The sequence below is a fragment of the Leptonychotes weddellii genome, chromosome 14 (assembly GCF_054177405.1).
Source record: "Leptonychotes weddellii isolate Sample4059 chromosome 14, ASM5417740v2, whole genome shotgun sequence".
Lineage (NCBI taxonomy): Eukaryota > Metazoa > Chordata > Mammalia > Carnivora > Phocidae > Leptonychotes > Leptonychotes weddellii.
The window spans coordinates 69,192,184-69,213,092 of NC_138382.1; the positions used below are offsets into that span (position 1 = coordinate 69,192,184).

The following is a 20,909-nucleotide window of genomic DNA, read 5'->3' on the forward strand; positions in this document are numbered from 1 at the left end:
GGAACCACAAAATGTGAGCAAAGTAACTAAAAATCACAAATCTAAAAAAAAAAAAAAAAAAGGCCAAGTATTGGTGTCGGGGGGGGGGGGCGGCGGGCTACAAGGAGGCCTGTGGAGTGGCCGTGCCCACAGAACACGCTGCTCAAGCGACTGCCTTGGGGGCAAGGTGCGGGCTGGAGGATTCTGGGCGGAGAGGGTCTGCCACAGAGCGGCGTGGTGCCTGCCAGAAACCCATCCCTGGCAGGAAGGCTCTGCCCCACCACACCCAGCCTGGCTCCACTTACCTTCTCACCCCGGTTGGAGAGCGGCCCATCCAGATCGGCTTTGAGGTGGACGGGGGGGGCGGTGTAAGGCAGCCGGCAGTGCACCTGCCCGCACTGTACCTGACCTGCGGACGAGAGGGCACCTTGGGGCTCGTGGTACAGCCTCCACGCAGGAGCCCGTCTGCCCCGTGCTCGGCAGGCTGGAGCCCTGGGACCAGGTTGACCTTGGCCACTTACTGGCTGTGTGTGGCCGTGGGCAAAACTTCAACAGAGTTGGTTGTAATGCCCAATGTAAAAATCTTTATAATCTATAAAGTGCTATGTGATAACTGCCCAGCTCACTGATACACACTCCTAAACAAGTACGTATTTAACACCGCTATGCCAAGCTCTATCCCATTATTAGGATCCTCGCTTGGTGCCCTTTACCTTCTTATCTCCCAGGTATCACTCAGGCTTTACCCTATACCTCCTAGAGGACCCTGCACTTGTATGTCACCTTCATGATCCTGTCCCTGTCCACCCTATTTATAACGGCACCCCAACACCAACACTCACCCCTACCCTCCCTGGCCTCCTTCCTAGCTTAGTTTTCCTCCTTCGCACTTACCATCATCGGACTTGCTGTACATTTTTACTGTTGACTTGGCATTGTCTGTCTTTGCCAACTAGAATACAAGCTGTAATGAGGGCCGGAATTTTTGTCTGTTTTCCAGATCTAGATCTTTATGGATTTCCAGCACCTAGAATGGGGCATGACACCTAGCAGGTACTCTTTGAATACTTGTTGCATGAATCTCTGTACCTTCTTCCAACATCTAAAGCTGTGGGGGAAAGTCCATCCTTATATCTGACCCAAATCTCTCATGTTTCAGGGCTTTGTCACCACAGGGGGGAAGTCCGTGGCTTCTCTTGTCCCTACCCTTCTTTCTCTCTGGTCACATGGTCCCAGGGGAGAGCCCTCTACAGAGACTTACAATTAATATGTAACTTAGGACAAGTCACTGTGCTTTCTGAGCCACAGTTCCCTCATCGGTAGAATAAAGCAATTGCATAAGACTGGGGATTCTTAACCTGGGGCGTTCCAGGAGTTTATGAACAGCCTGGGATTCACACTGAAAATTATGTGTGCATGTGCATCTTTCTGGGGTCTGGTTCCAAAGCTTTTTATCGGATTCCAAGCTCTAAGGCCCCAGGAAACTCAGAGTCATGTGATTTTAGTTAACTGCAAAGCAAACTGCTGAGGTGTCCTTCAGTCCTGCAGCCAGAGGCAGCAGGTCCAAACACCCTCGACACTTCCTGCCCCACGCTGGGTTCCACCTCAAGGGGAAGCGGAAAGGGCACCCTCAGCCCCTTCTCTGAGCATCCAAGACACATCTAGGCTTCATCGACAAAGTCTGTGGGTAGAGTCCTGGGGCATGACTCTGGAGGCCATGGCCCCACTCCCAAGAGGGTCACCGAGACCCATTACCAACTCCACAGCAAGTGCGAGCTGGCAGCCCGGACTCCTGGCACCTAGAGAGTCCCTGGTCCTTGGCGCCTTTAACAGACGAACTAGACGTTCAGTGGGCTCTGTGCGGCCTGAACGTTAAGTCATTGTTTAGGAAAGAAAGGAAGAAAAGTCCCTCCTCCAGAGCAGATGGTTCAGAAAAGAAACAGTGCAAAGAGACGTGGTTTCCAACTGGCTGCCTGGTGTAATCGGCAGGATTCCGCACAGTCAGCTGTACCAGCCAGAACCACCACCATAACGAGAGCAGCTAATACTTCTCCAGCATCGACTGGATGTCAGTGATCTCATCTGATGCTCACACACAGCTCTGAGAGAAGTATTCTTATTGTCCTCATTTTTACAGATGAGGAAATTGGTTTTCAGGGAAGCTAAGAAGCTTGCCTGATGTCACACAGCTAGTAAGCGGCAGGGCTGAGATCAGAAGCCCGACGGTCTCACCCCAAAGCCCACAGCCAACCATTAAGGAATACTGGCTCCCATTACTGTGGACCCTTGGGTTCCTCATCTGTACAATGAGATAGTGATGTCTGATGTTTACACATATGCTTAGTATAGTGTCTGGCCCATGGCAGGGGCTCAGTGAACAGCAGGGCTCTCTCTGACCCTCCCCCTTCTCTTTCCCTTTTACTTGGAGCCCGAGAAGGGAGGATTCATGTTTATGGGTATGTTGTGGTCACGCCCAGCTTTGAGGAAACAAACAAGCTCAAAGGGAATGAAAATCCGTAAAAAGCACCTGCTCAATAGCAGATTCACTGAATGTTCATTCCCCCCAGAAATCCACGAGGCTACCTCCCTCTCTCCTCCAGGTTCCTACTCAAAGGTCACTCCACCACGACCCATCCCATCACCCCCATGGCATCCAGTCCCACTGACATGCCATCCCCTCCCTCCTTTATTAGTTGTCTCTCCACCCATGTCCCACTCTGGAATGTGAGCCCCAGGAGCACACAGACTTTGGTCTGTTGTGTTTTCCATTGCATTCCAGTGCTTAGCATGGAAGACGCTCAAAGAGTATTTACTGTACACATGAGTGGATTCTCACAGCCCTGTGAAGTAGGCATTATTAATGTCCCAGTTTACAGATGAGGATACTGAGATTCAAGGAGGGTAGGTAATTTGCCCACAGCCTCCCAGCTGGGATACTCTGGCCTTCTCCTACAACCCCAAACACACCCATGCCACAATGCTTTCTGGGCTATGGCCTGCCTGCATTCAGCTCCTCTGCTGCCCTGCACTCCTACCTCCCCTCTCCTTGTGTCTCACTAATTCCTATCCATCCTTGCAGTCTCAGCTTGCTGAGAGGCGGCATCTCCACAAGCTTGCATCCAGCTCCTTTCCTATAGCAATCATCACGATTAAAACCATGCTCTCATCTGTCTGGTTATCGTGCCACGTTTTCTCTCCCACCAAAACACAAAGACTTTACCCATCCTGTTCTCTCCTTAGTCCCTGGGCCCTGGCGCTCACAGTGGGTACTTGGAAAGTATTTCTTGAATGGCCGTATGGCTTTTCTCTACGAAGGGTCCCGTCTCAGTAAGGCCGAGACCGGGAATTTAGCCCCTCTCCCCAACCCCTAAGTCCGAGGGACTACAGACCCCACGTCTTCACCCACCGGGATCCGAAAGGCCTCCCCACACCTCCTCCTCCTGCGCGCGCTCCTGCGCGCCCCCCTCGCCCGTAGGCCCGGCGGCCTAGGAGTTGAGATCACTTACTCTCGATGTAGCCGTGCAGGGTGACCATGCGCGCCCGCTCGGGGCTGCTGAACGGGGAGTAGTGGATGTCGTCGGACAGGGCGGAAGGGAGGCGGGACGGCGGCCCCCCGGAGGGCGGCACGGGATGCTGTGGTGTGTGCTTTTTATGACGCGCCCGGCAGTTTTGAAACCACACCTGGAACGACAGCCTCAGCAGCCTCAGCCTTGCGGAAAAGAGCTGAACGCGCCGCCGGGAGCCCCCGAGCCGGACTGCTTCGTCGCCTCGCGCGTAATGGCGGCCACGTGCGCCCGGGCCTGCGGCTCCCGAGCCCCGCACGCGGTGGAGGGCCCGCCCCCGACCCGAAGGCCCCGCCCCGCCCCGAAGGCCCCGCCCTCCCTCGGCCCCACCTGGATGACCCTGCGGCTGAGGCCCGTCATGTCCGCAAGCTTCTGCAGCGTCTGTGCGTCGGGGTTGTTGTCCTGCGCGAACTGCGCCTGCATAACCTGCGGGGAGTAAAAGGGGTAGTGAGGCAGGAACGCGCCGAGGTCTCCCAGACCCCGGCCCAATCAGAGAGGATCCGGCCCGGAGGCCACGCCCCAGACAGCTACGGCCCCTCCCCGCCACCCGCGGGCCCGGGCAGAAGGGGCGGAGCCAGAGGCCCTCTCGGCCCCGCCTACCTCCAGGGCCCGCCCACACCCCCGGCCACTCGCAGCCTGGCCGGGTACCTGCAACTGCTCGGCGGTGAAGGATGTCCGCGCGCGCTTGGCCGGTTTGGGCTGACTGTCCTGTTCCGAGGGCACTGCCCCCTCCAGCGTGAGGCCGTTCCCTGGGGGTGACAGAAGTGGCTGACCACGCGTCCCCATCTCTTCTAGTGGCATCCTGGAAAGGACGGGGGTGGGGGCAGCTGGTCCCTGGAAGGGTCAGGAGCGGAGTTGGCTGGGAGCGGGGATTCCAGAGTCGTAGTCCCTGAGCTCTGTCTTTTAGAAAAGGGGCTGTCATTTCTGAGCGTTTGCTCAGTACCAGACACTGCTCTTTCGGTGTGTCCTTTGTGTCTGGGTCACAGCCCCATTTTACAGCAGAGGAAAGAAACTGAGGCTCAAAGAGAAGAATGTCCCTGCCCAGGACCTTTCTCACCTAGTGGCTTACAGCTGGCTGACCCTAGTGCCCCAAACTGGACTCCCTCTTAGCTAAGCCAGGGAAACCAAAGGCTGGTGGAGGTAAGATGGAAGCAGGTTACAGAACTGTGATTCTAATTTTGTAAAAATGGATGGAAGCAAAAAGGTTGAAAGGATATACACCAAGGTGCTAGCAGTGGTTACTTCTAAGGAGTGCACTTATGGAGACTACTTTCAATATTTCTATAACTTTTGAGGTTTTTACAGCAATCATATGTCACTTTATTTCTCTAAGGTTTAATTTTGTTAACTGGAGCATATGTTAGCCATTCTCTTTCCACTTATATTACTTTTACAATCACACTAAATACATTCCCATTTTATTTTTCTAGGTAATACATGCTCCTTAGCAAAAACTCAGAAAATTCAGATAAGCACAAAGAAGAAAATAAAAATCACCAGTAATTCCACCACGGTTCACAATTAGTTGTATTATTATTATTATTATTTTTAATTAGGAAAAACGCTATGTTGGCGGGGCGGAGGGGGACCAAACTAACATGGCACCATACACACAGAGAAAAAAATCTGGGAAGATATGAGAGGTGGTAACGTTTAGAGTGATCTTTATTTTCTTCTTTTTGCTTAACCATCTTTCCTAAGTTTTCTATGATGGAAGGGTGTGTCTTTAAGCTTCAAAGTAAAACAGCAGGGGCACCTGGCTGCCTCAGTTGGTAGGGCATGTGACTCTTAATCTCAGGGTCTTGAGTTGAAGCCCCACGTTAGGCATGGAGCCTACTTAAAATTGAAAAAATAATAAATAAATAAATAAATAAATAAATAAATAAATAAATAAATAAATAAAATAAGAGTAAAGGGACGCCTGGGTGGCTCAGTCGGTGAAGCATCTGCCTTCAGCTCAGGTCATGATCCCAGTCCTGGGATCGAGCCTGGCATCGGGCTCCCTGCTCAGCGGGAAGCCTGCTTCTCCCTCTCTCACTCCCCCTGCTTGTGTTCCCTCTCTCGCTGTCTCTCTCTCTGTCAAATAAATAAATAAAATCTTTAAAAATAAATAAAATGCTTTAAAAAATAATAAAATAAAATAAGAGTAAAACAGTAAACTCCACTGAGGGCTGCTCACTAAAGGAGATCTGAGGCCCCAAGCCTTCAAGCTCCCCTGCATGGTAGGAGTCTGGGGTTGGCCTAGAGGCGAGAGAGAGAGTTATAACTGGCAAGGCTGTGGCTAGGGGTGGTCCTGACTGGTCCAGATATGGAAGGGGGTCACTGATGGGCCATGGTATAGAGGGAGCCTTGACTCCTGGGATTCCATCCCAGTACCACTGATGATTTGGCCACCACTGCAGGTAACTTCATACAACCTCAGCCTCACTTGCTTCCCACCTAGGTCACTTAGTCCTGATCCTGGCAGGAGAAAGTGATGACCTTGGTGTGGCCATGGTCTGGAACACTCTAGAAATTCCTGACTAGTTCCCAGGCTAGGAACTGAGGTCGGGTGGTCCATATACCTCCAGAGAGGCCCTGAGGATGGGAAAGACACTTTGTGGTATTAATATCCCCCTGGGAGAGCAGGCAGGACAAGGATTGGTGTGCCATTTTTTTCAATGGTTAAATGAAACTTAGAGGGGCGGCCACATCCCAGCAGCCTCCCTTGTTTAATGAGGTCTGATTAAGAGTCCCTGGAGCTTGGGAAGGGGTTGGTATGGTATGGTGGTTAAAAGCCTGGGCTTTGGAGTCAAGCCAACTGCTAGTATGTAACCTTTGGCAAATCACATACTGCAGATAACCTCTGCATGTTTCCTCATCTGTAAAATGGGGACACATCAGCTACTTCTTGGGGTTTTTGTAAGGATTGCACAAAATAATCCACATTACAGAGAAGTTAGCAGCTCCCAAAGACCCAGGCAGGAAAATTATGGAAAAGGGTCCCTGACTCTGTCCTCAGCCCAACTTCCATTCTTACCCCTTTCTAACCACCAACCCACCTGTGACTCAATCCTCACAGTCCCCGGAAGATGTGAACCCTGTCTGCTGGCCTCTGTGTCTTGGGGAGACACAGTATTGGAGCCAGAAGAGATTTACGGATCTTTCTAGTTGACCGTCTATCTTGCACAGACGGGGAGACTGAGGCCCAGAGAAGAAAGGAAACTTCATATGTTTCCCAGAAGCAAAACTGGAGCTCATGTCTCCAGACTGAAAGGCCTTTTTCCTTACAGTCCAGGATGATCCCCCCCAGCCCCAAACCTCTGGCTTGGAGTTGCTGGCAGAGGAGTTGGGAGAACAGAGTGGAATCATCTCTCCAGGACTGGCCCATGGTCAGGTGCAGGCAGCAGGAGGGCCTGAGTCCTCAGGCCAACCAGAGCTGGCCAAAGGTGGAGTAGGCTGCCCCATTATGAGAATCATCTCTAGGGTTCATTGAGTGTCTCCTGGCTTTACAACACATCAGCTCATCCGTCTTTGAGAAGGTGTCTTATCGTTAGCTCCATTTTACAGATGAGGAAACATCTGCCGAGACAGACTGTGACTTCCTACTCCCCAGCAAAGGATGGAGCCAAAAGCGCATGCTCCGTGTGTGCAGCCCCACACCTACGCAGTCTCCGGGTGGTCCACGGAGCGCCTGCTCCTAGAGGAGGATGGTCAGTTCCTGCAGTGCTGGGGGGCAGGGGGGAGAGGGCTGGGCACAGAGGTGTGGCAGGGTGCTGGGCGGGGCGGGTTGGGTACCGTTCTCGGCGGCCCTCTTGAGGTTCTCGATCATGGTGTCGTAGTGGATGCGGCACAGCACCTTCTCCTCGACCAGGCCAAACTCCTCGCCCGTGGACAGCTGGCGCTTGCACGAAAAGCAAGCGAAGCAGGCCAAATGGTAGGCATTGCCGCGTGCCCGCCGCACCCAGTCGCTGGCATAGATCTGTCGACCGCACCGTGCACACTTGGTCCCAAATCGGCTGCGGGACACCGGGACAGGAAAGGGGGGTGGCGAGGCTCAGACAGGCTCCCCCTTCCCCCTCCAAATCCCAGTGGCCCGCCAGCACCCTGCCTGCCTCCTGGCCTTTGTTCACCCACAAATTTCCCTTTGCCTGGATCCGCCCAGTACTCCACACCCCTGCAGACACCAGCTCACCTTCACTCTGAGAAGGTGAGCTGGTGGGTGGTTTTTATTTTCTTCTTGGTGCTTTTCTGAGTTTTCCAAATTTTCCACAATGATCCCTTACATTCGTAGATAACTAATCTGTTCATTAAAATATATCGTGCTAGGGAAAATATATAACATAATAACATGCAAGTTTTTGAGCACTTACCACATGCCCAGCAAGATTCTAAGTGTTTTATGTTGATTATCTCAATTAATCTTCATTTCGCAGATGAGGAAAATGGGGACCAGAGAGTTAAAGTAACTTGCACAAGGTCACACAGCTTGCAAGGGTAGAAACCCAAGACGAATAAACTGTACCCCAGCGGTAGAGATGCTCAGTGTTTCTTGGAAGCATAGATGGATGTGTACTTACTGGCTTCGTGCCCTTGAGCAAATTGTTTAACCCCTCTGAGTTCTCACTTTCCCTGCCCTGAGCTGAGCTAGGTGACCACGGCAGAGACTACCGCTTAGTACTTTGCAGTCTATTAAGTACCCAGCCAGTCCCAGACTCCGGAGCCCCAGGACATTCTAACAGTAAATGTTAAAAAGACAAACAAACAAACAAAAGGCCCAGATCAAATGTCCCCTCCCCCTTAAGCCTTCCTTGTTGGACCTTTTCCCCATCTCCCCCCACCCACCCACCCACCCCCTGCCTTGTAGCCTGGCTATTTGGGTGTGCCTGCCTCCACTAGCCCACTGGGAGGCCCTCCAGGAAGCTGTAGAGTCTGGTTTACCCAGTCCCAGAAGTCAGCGCAAGGCCTGACCCCTGAGCACCAGGGAAGGTTTTTCTTTAAGTAGATGACTCATTCGGTGACCCTGTCCCAACCCTCAGTTTCCTCTGGTGCCCACTCTATTTCAGGGAATGATGCCACCACTCATCCAGCCCCTCAAGCTTAGAAATCTAAATCATGCACTCCTCCCTCTCTTCAACCCCACATCTAGCCAATCACCTGGCATTGTTGGTTCTTTCTCCTAAGTATCTTTGGGATCCCTGTCCTCCCCAGGGCCACAGCTGCCCTCCTAGGCCAGAATCTGCCCTGCTCGGCCTGTGGCCAGCGCCACCCCGGCCAACAGCCGTTCCTCCACACAGTGGCCACAGCAGAGTTTCCAGCATGCGCAGTGAATCCTGTCCTGCCCTGCTTAAAATCCTTTGGTGACTCCACTCAACCCTCGGGATCTGATCCAAGATCTTTGGCATTTACAAAGCCTGGCGGACCACAACCTCTTAGACTCATCTCCTCCCTAACTTTCCCCACCCACACCCCAGCAGGAGTCCCGGGCAGCCAGGAGGGAAGGTCAGTGCCAGGTCTCTATGGCCCCCTCTGAAGCACCTTCCCAGCCCAGGCCTATGCACAGACAGCGCTCATCGCACACCGCCCCCCTGCCGAGTCCCCCAGTTCCAGCACCAGTCTGGCAGCATGGGTCAGGCGGGTTTGTAAAGGTCAGATTCTTCGGCTCTCCCTCCCACCCCCTGTATTCCTGGGAGAGGACCAAGAAGATCTGCCTCTGTGTCCCCAGGGCCGGCACACTTCCACCCCGAGGAGCACTCGGAAATGCCTGTGAATGTGTGCAGAAACCAGTCGAGCAAAGGCGCTCTGGTTACAGCCTCGCCTGCCTTGGCAAAGGCAAGCAACTGTCAACTGAGTAAACAGTCTTGGTTTAAACCGAGTGCGGGAGCGCGCGGAGGCCTTGGCCCGCCCCGGCTCCAGACGTAACTCCAACGCCACGGTCTCTGACCAGGAGCGCAAGGGGACCCTGTCGCTGGCGGCGCGGTTTGCTCAGTCGGGCTGTGCTGCGCGCCTCCGCTGGGTCAACTGCCCCCCAGACCGAGGCGGTTCCGAACCTCGGAAACTCGGCTTCCCCAGGGGACAGCCTAGCACAGCCCGTGGTTTCTTTCCCAATCTCTCAGTAACGGGGAGAGGAAACCTCTTAGCCCACCCCTGCCTACTCTCGCCTAAGGGCGGACCCGGGGTTCCGCTGCCCCACCGCTTGTGCGCCGTTTAGGAGCACTTTCTGGCCTTGGAGAGGAGGGAGCGGCCAGTCGAGTGCAGAGCAGATAGAGCGACCCAGGGTCCCGGGGCGCAACGTCTTCATTGCACACCCTCGGCTTCGCGCAACCGCGTGAGGCGGAGACTGGCGCGCATTTTGCACACGTGGAATCGGAGGTTCAGAGAGGACAAGTGACTTGCCCAAGACCACAAAGAGCGTGGGGCTTGGGGTCGAGGTCCGCTCTGAAGTGCAAAAGGAACCTAGAAACCTGCGGAAGCAGCTGGGCGGGAGATGATTAGGGCTGGATCTCAGGTGTATTAACTGGAAACGGGCCTGGTCTGACCCCGACGCGTCCCGACTCCCAGCCCCGGGTCCCGGAAAGTCCCGGGCGTAGGGCCTGAGGCCCAGCGGACTCCGGAAGGCGGGGAGTGCGTTCCCAGGGAGAGGGGAGAGCCGGGGAAGGGAAGGTCCTGGCCTTCAGAGGCCAGGTGAGAGCGACTGCGTCTCCAACCGGTCGTCTCCGTGCGCCACGACCCGTGAGCTGCGCCAGAGTACACGACCCGGATCCTGGCGCGCGGCTGTGCCAGATTCCTTGTCCTTTGCCAGAGATGAGTCCAAGACACCCCGCGCACCCCTGATCTTCCCGCTCCACACGCCCGAGACGCCCCGGCGCCTTCTGCGCCTACACTGTAATCGTACACTCCTTGCTCCCAAGCGGACCCCGCGAGTGGTCTCTCAGCAACTTTCTCACCCTCCACGTGTCACCCCAAATGACAAGAGCTGTCCCCAGCCGTAGGATCTCCCCGCGCTCGCCGTGGTTCCTCCCCGTCAACGAAATCACCTTTGCGATGGATTCTTGGATGGGGGTGAGGGGGTCATTATGCAGTTTTGGATGCGTTTGCGGGCCGCTTCTGAAACGTATCCTCCACCCAGGGCAGGGGTCAGTGGCACAAACAAGGGGGCACGAGGAGGCTTACGGATCGAGGCTCTCTGACAAACCGATAGACTCCTTCCCAGGCGGGCTGCGAGGCCCGAGCCGCCGGATTCCGGAAGCAGCGAAATCGGCGGCGAGACAACGAAACTTCAAGAATGGGGTGTTCGGGAGCTGCGAAGGGAGCGCCAAAGGGATTAGGGGGCGCGGCTACCGCCCTCCACCCCCAGCCTTGTGCGCGCCCCTCCCTGGATCCCGGCGCGCGCCGTGGGGTAAAGGCGCAAAGGACAGACACGCTCTGGGCGTGGAGAGGTGTCTGACAGACGCTGCGCATCCTGGCAGCTGCTGAAAGGAGTGGGGTGGCCATGTGTATCTCCTTAACCTCTCTCCCCTGAGTAGGGAACAGAGACATCTGGGTACTCGTGGTTGTGCGGAGGGAGCTGTGCGCCCTTGACCAGGTCAAGCTCACTCTCCTGGCCTACTTCCTCTGGGTACCGAGTTGGTGTTCAGTCATTATTTGTTAGAGGAACGAGCCTCAACGAAAGAGGCTTTCAGAGTTTCACTACGACTCCTTTCCCCCTTATTAAGATACCCGAAGCTCTGAATGGGAAGCTGGAGAGTCGGTTTGGAAACTCAAACCAACATTCATGTATTTTGCGTCCAGAACACTCACTTGATGGCCTTAGAGAGATTCTAAGAGGCCAACAAGGTGGATTGGAGGTGGAGCCCTTCCTATCCCCTCTGTTCCTTCCTTTCTAGGCAAACTCTTAGGAGAAAAAGCCAGAAAAAAACAGAACCAGCAATTATGAGGTTAAAACGCCCCGCGCCTCGGAGGTCCCGGCCCGAGGCCCCTCCCCAGAACTCCTCTCTCCGCTCCCCCAACATCTGTCCCCCAACAGCTGGCGGCCGCTGGGCCGCTCTCTGCCGCGGTGGGGGGCCGCTTCCCAGCTCTGGGCCTCCCTGGGGACCCTCGCTCTGGGGGAGGGGTGGGGTTCTCCCGCTGGAGCCCGCAGTTGGAGCTTGGGCTCTAGGAGGAAGGCCAGAGAAGGCTGAGGGCTTGCCCTAAGTCACATGGGCCAAGCAGAGGACAGGAACTTAAGCCGGCTGCCCAGTGGCCCAGCCCAGGACACTCTGAACCCCACCCGTATCAACGCCAGGAGCAGTAGTTAACCCTTTACTCCCCACTCCAATGGGCAGAAGGCAAGAGGGCCAGGGACCATGGTGACCTGATCCTGGCAAAGTTGATCTAGTCACAGCCTCTGAGGAGGTCACTCCTGTCCTAGTGCTCCCAGGGCCCACCCAGGAAGAGTCACACACCAGAGCACCCAGCTGGTGCTCCTTGTGTGAAGCCAATGAAACTGGGCAGGGGATCTCAGGGCCAGGAGAGAGGGGTCTTTGCCATTCCACGACCTCACCTTGTAGAGAGCTGTGGCTGACATATCTCACCTATAAAAGAACAGTACTGAGTGTTTGAGACACAGGGATGGTGGAGTCATGTGGCCATGGGGCTTACCCAGGCTCTGCCACTTACTAGCTGCGTGACCTCACCTCTGAGGACCTCAGTTTCCCCTCCTATAATGTGGGGATTATGACAGTATGGTAATCACAGGGTGGACCTGAGGATTCAATGAGATAGAGCATGTCACGAGTTAACGCAGTTCGGGGCTTGAGAAGAGCTCTATACATTCTGGTGCACAGTATCCTCACCCCTGTCCAGCCCCTCTTACACTCTCTCACCGAGTGACCCTGGGCTCCACTTCCCTCTCCCCCAGGGCATCAGTCTCCCCAACCATACAATGGGCATGATGCTTGGGGGGTTGAATGAGGAGGCACAGCAGATCAGTCCATGCCCCACTGGGGGGGGGGGGCAGCAGCTGCAGGTCGGTGGGTGGGAAGAAGCTGTCTGAGGTTGTGGTTGCTGAGGGCAGTGGAGATATGAATGGCCCAGAAAGGAACACTATTTTCCCCCCAGGACTTTTCTTCACTTCTTGGAAGAAAATAGAAAGAAAAATGGTCTTAACTGAAAAAGCAAAGAAATTAAAAGCAATATCATATTTTCCCTGGTGGTTTGCTAGGACTCAGGGAGTGAGGGTTACTAGGAATCTGGTTGAACCCACAGGGGCTGGTGAGGTCCCTCCTTGGAAGGAGAGTTGGAGAAACTGAAGCAGAGAGGCTGAGCAGTCTTGCCAAGGGCATTCCCCCCCCCCCCGCCCCGCCCCTTCCTCTGAAGCCTCCCTCCCTGGTGAGTTTGGAGGGCCTTCCTAACTCCTAACTTCCTGAGCCACCAACACCAGGCTCGGCCAAGGGAGACTGTGGGTCTATAGGACAGTGTCAAGAAGAGGCAAGAAGAGGGATGGAGCAGAGGAGAAACCCTTCCCTGAGGGATAAGACCAGAGGCCAGAGGACCATGGAAGACCCCCCACGCCCCCCACCCCCACCCCCCCCTCCATGAGGTCTTGGCCACTTCCTTCCTCCCCCAGCCCTACTGGGAGATCTTCGCCTCTCCTAGGGCAGAATGCTCCAGTCCATATCCCACCAGACGCTTGACCTTGGGCTTCAGGAAACAGGGCTAGAGAAACTCAGTGCATGGCCTCTGCGGGAGCCCCAGCTCTTGAGGGGGACCTCTGTCACCCACGCCAGCATTCATGCTCTCCCCAGGAAAAGCTCCTTTGGAGCAGCCACCCAGAGCCTGGGCTGATCCTGAGAGCAGACAATAGTCCCTGCCGGGCGCTCCGCAGCGCCTTTTTCTTTCCCTTTTTGTGGGTTTTATCATTTTTGTTACAGGTGGGGCTGCCAGGGATGGGTTATGCCTGCATGGAGACCTGGCTGGGGAAGAAATGATCAGGACAGCCTCAATTCTTCCCTCATTCCAGGGAATGTAAGCTTTTATCCCGTCCATTTTCTTAACCAAAAATCTGTTTTAGTTTTGCTTTTGGGGCTTTTGTCACTGGAAAAGGATTAGCGCTCAGAGCCTGCTGCCTAGAAATGGCCTGGCCCCATCCCTCCAGGCAAGCCCTGCTCCTCAAACTGTCAGTGGAAATGCCATCAGGGGACTGTGCCCAGCATCCACTCTGCCAAGCAGGATAATGGTGACGATCAAGGCATCCATAGCACCTGCCATTTAGGGAGACTCTACAGAGCCTTCCTCCCTACACTGGCCTCTTTGGCAGCTCAGACAGACAACCCTGGAAGTAGGACACTGAGGGCAGAGAGATGTAGTCACTTGCCCAAGGTCACACAGTGATTCAGTGTTGGCTTGATAGAGCCCAATTACTGCCTGTCCCCATAATAGCTACACCCCCCACCCTCCACCCCACCGCAGTGGGAAGGGGGACCCCAGAGCCAGTGAGGCTCCGAACAGTGGGATCAGGATCTCAGTTTTGACTAATCCTTGAAGGTCTAGTAAAGCACAGCATCCAAGAAGGCTCCGTCCAGCCTGGGCATGAGCTGAGGCTGGGGAAGCAGGGAGGAAGCTGCCAGGTCCGCCGTCATCAGGAGGGCCAGGAGAGGGGTCTAGCCCTGCCTTACTCTGCAGAAGGAGGCCGACATACCATCCTCCTGGGTTCCTCAGGCTGGAGCCCTGTCCCTGGCTAGCTGATGAGCCCAATGAGCCCTAAAACAGCAGCTGCTTGCTTTGGGGGTTTTCTTGTTTGTTTTGTTTTGTTTTGTACCAAACGGAGGCAGGCATAGAACAGGGAGGTGGCAAGACAAGGACTCTAACCTCCATTTCCTGCCCTGGCCAGCCAATAGTCAGATGGGACAGTGGAGAAAGACATACCCACCACGCGATGGTAACCCCCTCTGACGCACACATGTGGCAGTCCACATCCACAAATCCACATTCACATCACACCCGTGGCTCCTCAATGCCAGGGCTAAGGCCTTCAGCAGGAATGTCCCCTCAGAGGAGAAGTGGGGTAGGAAAGATGGGATTTCAGAATTCTCACCCTGTCACCTCTGGGTCCCTGTCCAGACATAATCTTGTCCCCACTACCTTGCACACATGCACGCATACACACACACACACACACACACAAAGTCCCAACATTCACACGGAGACCTACACTCTTGATGCTCACACATAAACTGAAAGACAAATACTTGTCATAAAGGAATGCACACACTGGCTTCGTACCCCTGACCTTGTTCGGTGACACATTCGTCCAGTGCTACCGCACAGACACACGGACGCTCCTTGCATGTTGAGTCCCAGGCCACCCGCTAGACCCCCCTCTCCCCATGCACACCCCAGGTGCACAATCTTTCACATCCATACACAAAAGAAGGGAGAGTCCACTTCTGAAACCATCCTTCCTATGGTTTCCCCAGAGTACTCCAGCCCCAAACACTGCAAGCTTCACCCTAGACTCAAGATCCTCTCTTTCCAAGTGCCAGGAGACTCCAAGCCAGAGGTAAGGGGGCAGGCATTACCTTCCCACCCCTTTCCTTGACTATCAGGGCCAGGGGTCTTTCTAGGAAGACTGAAGCCATGACCTCTGCAGAGGCAAGGATGGGAAGGACGTCTGTGGGTTACCGGGTGGTAACAGGGGAGTAGCTTTCTCCACTTCCTGATGAAGCCCTTGGGAACAAGCATCCCTCCCAAGAACCGGTCCCACTCTGCTCTCCCAGACTCTTGTAGGCCTGGTGGCCCGGCCTCAGGTCAGGTTCACGCTTCCCGCCAGCATCAGGCCAAGCGGCCCGCTGTGCCCCTGACCTCGCGGTGACCTCGACCCCGTGACCAGGTCAGGCCTGAGCGCGCCGTTAGGAGCCCGGCGCTCGCAGGCGGCCGGAGACGCGGCGGCGCGGCGGGAGGGTCAGCCTGGCTTGCTGTCGAGAGCTGCAGGGCCGCGGCTCTGCAGCGCGGAGAGCCCAGCCCAGGGTAACCCTACTCGGCGGCCCTGGTGGCTGGGCCCGACTCTCCCCCTTCCTGTCCCAGCGAGCGGCGGCTCAGCGTCAGAGCCTGGACCTGGCAGAGGCTGAAGCCCGAGACCGAAACGACGACGGAACGGAGATTGAAACAGGCGCCCCGGGACCCGGGCACGATTCCAGACTCCCAATGCGACACTCGAGCGACGCCGGGGTCTGAGTTGAGGCGGAGCCGGAGAGGTTGGGGCTTAAGACGAAGCGTTTGGATATGGGACGGGATCTGAGAGCTGCGAGGCTAGTGCTTGGGGCCTGACCAGACCCAGACCCACGGAGGAGTCCAGGGCAGAGCCGCAGCAGGAGCCTGGAGCCCAGCTCGGGGTCGGCCGGGAGAGACGCGGGCACGGCTGCAGTCCCAGTGGGGTTGGACCCCGGAGCTGGAGCGCTCTGGAGGCGTAGCCAGATCGCGTCTGGGATCCGAGCGGGTCGGGGCCGGAGCCCGGGATGTCAGAGCTCGACCCAGGCGCTTGAGGTCGGAACTGGAGCCAGACACTCTGCAAGCCCCGAGACGGAGCCAGAGACGCGACCCAAACCGAGTGGGCCGCAGGAACCGGAGGCGGGTCGCGGGCCGGGACCTGGGCCGGCCCCCGCGCGCTGCCTGGAGCTCCTCGTTCGGGGCGCTGAGAGCGGGCGGGCTGCGCCGGGAGGGCGCTGGGGGTCGGGGCTTGGGCGCCAGAGACCTCGCGCCGCCAAGGCGTCCTCCGCGCGCGCCGCGGGGGGTGCGGGGGGGTGGGGGGGGGCCTGCCTGCGGCGACACTGCTGGCCCAGCGGCCGCAGCCTACCTGAAGTAGTCCATCTTGCAGAAGATTTCCTTGTTCTTGATGTAGCAGCTGTTCTGCTGCCTCAGCGACGTGCGACACACGGAGCACTCGAGGCACCGCACGTGCCAGATGAGGTTGTTGACCTGGGGAGGGGGCGGAGGTGGGGGACGGCTCAGAGCGCGCCTCTTTTCACGCCGGGCCCCAGCCTCCCCGGCCCCATTTGCAGATACTGTAGCTGGAGGTCTGAAGGTGTGTAGGACTTCCCCACTTTTCCGCTGTAAGGTAGAATTACACTCTTCCCATTTTTCAGACGGAAACCCGGGGGTGCGGAGAGACTCTTAAGATTTGCCCAAAGCCGCCCAGTCAGGCAGCGGCTGAGCCAGGATTAGGAATTTAGTGGACCTGGCGCCGGCGTTGCGGTCTTCAGGGATGCAACCCACACCCCGCCGACACACACGCAACACCCCGCGCCGGTCTCACCTTGAGCAGGTACCGGTCCAGGATCTCAAGGCCGCAGCTGGAGCAGATGTTCTTGCCGGCGGACGGCACGGAGGAAGCGGCAGAAGGCGGTGAGCAGACGGATGGCGTGCTGGGTGTACAGGGGGAGGCCCGGCCCTCGTCCTTGTCCAGAGCGCCTGCCAGGGCCTCGGCGTCCGACTGAGCCTGCAGGCGGGGAGACAGGGGGAACGGCGCGCTGAGCCGAGCGCCCAGCCGGGGGCCCGGCGTTGCTGCTGCCTCGGAGAGAGATCTGGGGCCCCAGCGCATCAACTGACAACGAAATTCTCCCGACACGCCGTTCCACGGGCTACAGGATAGGAATGGAAGGGCCTACTGTAGAGGAAGGGACGGCCCCAACTTTCAACCCGCGCGTCCTGGGTGCTGGGACGGTTAAAGTCTACATTTCCGGCCGGAAAACCGAGGCGCAGAGAGGGGCGGCGCCTTCCCGCAGTCCCCCGGCGCATGGACAGCGGTTCGGGGCCGGAAAGCCGGTCAAGGTCCCCAAGGGCCGGGCAGCCGGCGGACGGGGGAGCGAAGGCAGGGCCGAACGAACTCACCATGGCGGGCGGCGCGGTCCCTTCAAGACAGCGGGTGGTCGCTTTGCAGCCGGACCCTGGCTGGGCCATCACCTGGGGGAGGGGGAGGGAACTCAGGCGGCGGCGGCTGCACAACTGGCTCCGCGCAGCCTGAGCCCAGCGCCTCCCCGCGCCTGTTATATAAACCGGCGCGGAACAATGAGTCTTAACTTTGTAGTGGGCATTTAAAGCCCTTCCCCACAAAAGCGGTGTCTCTCTAATGAAGCAATTTGAATTTGGATTGGATTTTTTCCCTCTCTCTCCCCCTCTCCCTGCACTTAACCCGTGGCTCTTGAAGTAATCGCTTAGTTCCCTTGCAATCCAAGCCTCTGAGGGGGAAAAAAAACACGCGCACACACACAAACTACCTGCAATTAGAAATTGTCGTGAATGCCCAAGATAAGAGGTAGCCAGAGTGTCAATTCCAACTGTCAATCAGTGAGATCCATCAGGCCGCCCAAAGAATTGCAAATTTGATTTTTTAATGGTAGTAATTAAAAATCGAATTTTTTCTCCCTCTACCCACCCCCCTTCCTCGCTCCCTTCTCCTCCTCTCGACACAAAATGCAAAAAGGAGAAAAGAGAGAAAGAAAATAAAAAGGAGATGGGTGGGGGGGGGGCGTTTGAGGAAAATAAAACCCGGAGCGCTGGGAGCATCAGCCCGCAAGCCCAGCGCGCGCTGCGAAATTGATGCCGCGATAGTGACACGAATTCAGGCGCCTTTCGAGGGCCAGTCCGAGGGAAACCCCGAGCAAAATGGGGGCGAGGTCCGGGGGAAAAGGGACCAAAAAGAGAAAACGGAGGCGTCCAAGAAGAGGAAAAAGCACCCTCCAGCCCCTCGGCGCGCCCGGGACCGGCCCCGCGTCGGGATTCTCAGCGTTGCGCCCGCACAACCCCCGGCGCATCGGCGCTATCAGCGCCTATTCAGACGGACAATACCCGCCTCGCCTCCTCTTGATTCGCCTGTGTCTTTGCTAAATCGCTTTTTGAGAAATTCCTCCAACATTTGCATAATGTGTTCCCGCTTTCCGCGACCCCCCCCCCCGCGCTCGCGCGCGCTCACACACTCACATACACACACTCACAGGCGCACCCCCGAACCCCTCCTCCCCGCGGCCGCCCGCCACCCGGCCCGGCCCGGCGGGGTCCCGGCCCCTGCCGGACGCCGGTGGCCCGGGCCGCTCACCCGCTCGCTCGCTCGCCCGCTCGCTCGCTCACCCGCTCGCTCGCTCACCTGGTCGGTGGCGGGGCCGCCCTCGGCCGGCAGCCGGCAGCCCTCGGGCAGCGCCGGGGCGGCGTTCTCATGCTTCCAGTACATGGGCCGGGGAGCGGCGGGCTCGGTGGGCACGCAGCGCGGAGAGCCGCGCCGCGAGGGGCCACGGCCGCAGCGGGAGCAGAGGCTGAAGCAGGAGCTGGAGAAGAGCCGAGGCGCCGGCCCCGCGGCCCCGGGCCCGGCCCCAGCCCCCGCCCCCGGCCCGCGCGCAGCCCCGGCCTCCCTGGCTGCTGCCGCTGCTGCCTCGGAAGAAGGTCCCGACAAACTTGGAGAGGCCCCCGCCCCCTCCTTCTCCTCCGCCTCCCCCTCCTGGTAGTCCTCCTCCTCCTCCTCCTCCTCTCCCTCCTCCTCGCCCTCCTCCCCCTCCAGCTGCGGCGGCGGCCGCCCTGCCGCTGGAGCCCCGCTCGGTTCAAGATGAGTCATGCGTGACCAATCCCCTCCCCGCCAAGGCAGAGCGAGACACACACAGCGAGGCAGCGACCCAGAGACACACACACACAGACATACAGACACACAGAACCTCAGAGCTGCTGACAGAGACTCAGACAGCTGACATACAAAGGCATCAGCACCCCCTCCCACTCAGCCCTCACTACCGCCCCTCCCTCAGGGGGCACCCACGGCCCTCAGGCACAGCCCCGCTCGCAGGTACAAGAGGGACCCATGGTCACACTGCGGGCCGAGCTGGAGTCCATACACTCTGTTGCTGCAGTCCCACTCCCGGTACATCTGTGTACATACTGCCGTAAATGATTACCTGTTCACATCATTTACAGGAATACGAGGCATCCGTATGCACACCTGAACAAATGCCTCTGCTCCATAACAACCAGAGAGTGGACTGGCTCCTAGGGCTGAATGGGATTGGGTTGGGTGGGGGATGGGGAGTTACTTGGTGTGTGTGTTGGGGGGGGCACTTATTTCCCTCAATTCTCCTGGGAGGGATTGCCTGGGCTATCCCCATTCCCTCTGGGATTTGCTGAGACATCCAGTCTAATGCACACCTCACCTTCTGTAGAGTTCTATTGATAGTCAGAGAGGTGGGGAAGGCAGGGGAGCCCAGGCGTGTGGCTAGGAGACACGGCCCCTAAACACACACACACACACACAAAACCCTCAGACTCAAATGTAGAGGCTTACACACACGAACACTCTCCACGATATCCACACACAAGTGGACACTCACAGCCTCCAGCCCCCTTCTCCACACACAAACTGAGCCTAGAGAGACACATGTAAATACACATCATCTTGGAAAAATAAATATGCACACTCAGACTTAGAGCCAACCTTATTGACATCACGACACCCCCACCCCCCGCCACCATGCATATCATCACAACCCCTAATTGCCCTCATTTACAGATGTGCACCCCACACAACTGTTTTTCCGCCTGTACTCACATCCATACTCAAGAGAGCACACAGACAACTACAGAGCTCCAAACCCAAGCAAAACCTCATGTCCTCTACTCAGACACCCACAGATATGCACACACAAAATGGCAAAATAACCATTTATAGGCGGAGACAGCATATACACCTCTGCGGACGGCAGGATTCCCGATGGTTACAGCCTCGATCACGCACACACACGGGCACACATGGCAGACAAGGGTACCTGCACATCAATGTCATACAAAAGACCCACACCTATGTCCCTCAAAGATACAAATACTGTTCCTTTACAGACACCAAGATACACAGAATCAGCCCCAGCCCCAACCAATGGCATCTCCCACCCCCTCCTGGACATTCACTGCTCTCAGACACAGAAATTCAGAGTGAAAAGTTTCTCTCCGAATCCTAATCTTTTATACGAAGAGAACGATTGCAATGAGAAAGCTAGTGAGATGTGTGCATATACACACGTGTGCACACACATACACGTGCACCCTTAAACATCCACATAGCCACAGATGAACAACCTCCTCCTCCTCAATTATCTCTTTGCACCGAATACACTCAGCTACTGTATTATACTCCTTAACCCTTGCAGCAACCCTACAAGGAGGTTATGTTATTATACTTATTTTTTTTTAAGTAGGTTCCATGCCCAGTGTGGGGCCCAAATTCACCACCCTGAGATCAAGGGTTGCATGCTCATCCGACTGCGCCAGCCAGGTGCCGCTGTTATTGTATTTATTTTATAGCTGGGGAAACAAGCTTACAGGAGCCTCATTTCAGGCGGTAGCACTCAGACTCCAGAACCCAAACTCTTACCTACTACG

The 20,909-nt window shown here is 56.5% G+C and overlaps 1 protein-coding gene across 4 annotated transcripts in view; it reads right to left on the reverse strand.

Moving 5' to 3' along the window:
• LHX6 (LIM homeobox 6) overlaps window positions 1-18,932 on the reverse strand; it is a 24,461-nt gene extending 5,529 nt beyond the window's left edge. Inside the window, exons 1-9 of one of the 4 annotated variants that reach the window (XM_081803531.1) lie at window positions 18,640-18,930; window positions 17,388-17,459; window positions 16,813-16,995; window positions 16,354-16,475; window positions 7,320-7,540; window positions 4,191-4,291; window positions 3,873-3,968; window positions 3,486-3,660; window positions 285-388 (exon numbers count right to left, since the gene is read on the reverse strand). In XM_081803531.1, coding sequence (XP_081659657.1) covers window positions 285-388; window positions 3,486-3,660; window positions 3,873-3,968; window positions 4,191-4,291; window positions 7,320-7,540; window positions 16,354-16,475; window positions 16,813-16,995; window positions 17,388-17,459; window positions 18,640-18,723 — 1,158 coding nt within the window. In that variant the 5' untranslated portion in view covers window positions 18,724-18,930. Of the gene's footprint in view, window positions 1-284; window positions 389-3,485; window positions 3,661-3,872; window positions 3,969-4,190; window positions 4,292-7,319; window positions 7,541-16,353; window positions 16,476-16,812; window positions 16,996-17,387; window positions 17,460-18,259; window positions 18,409-18,639 lie in introns of those variants that run through there. The other 3 variants (XM_081803533.1, XM_081803532.1, XM_081803534.1) reach the window with 3 other exon arrangements.
• Window positions 18,933-20,909: the final 1,977 nt, after the last annotated feature.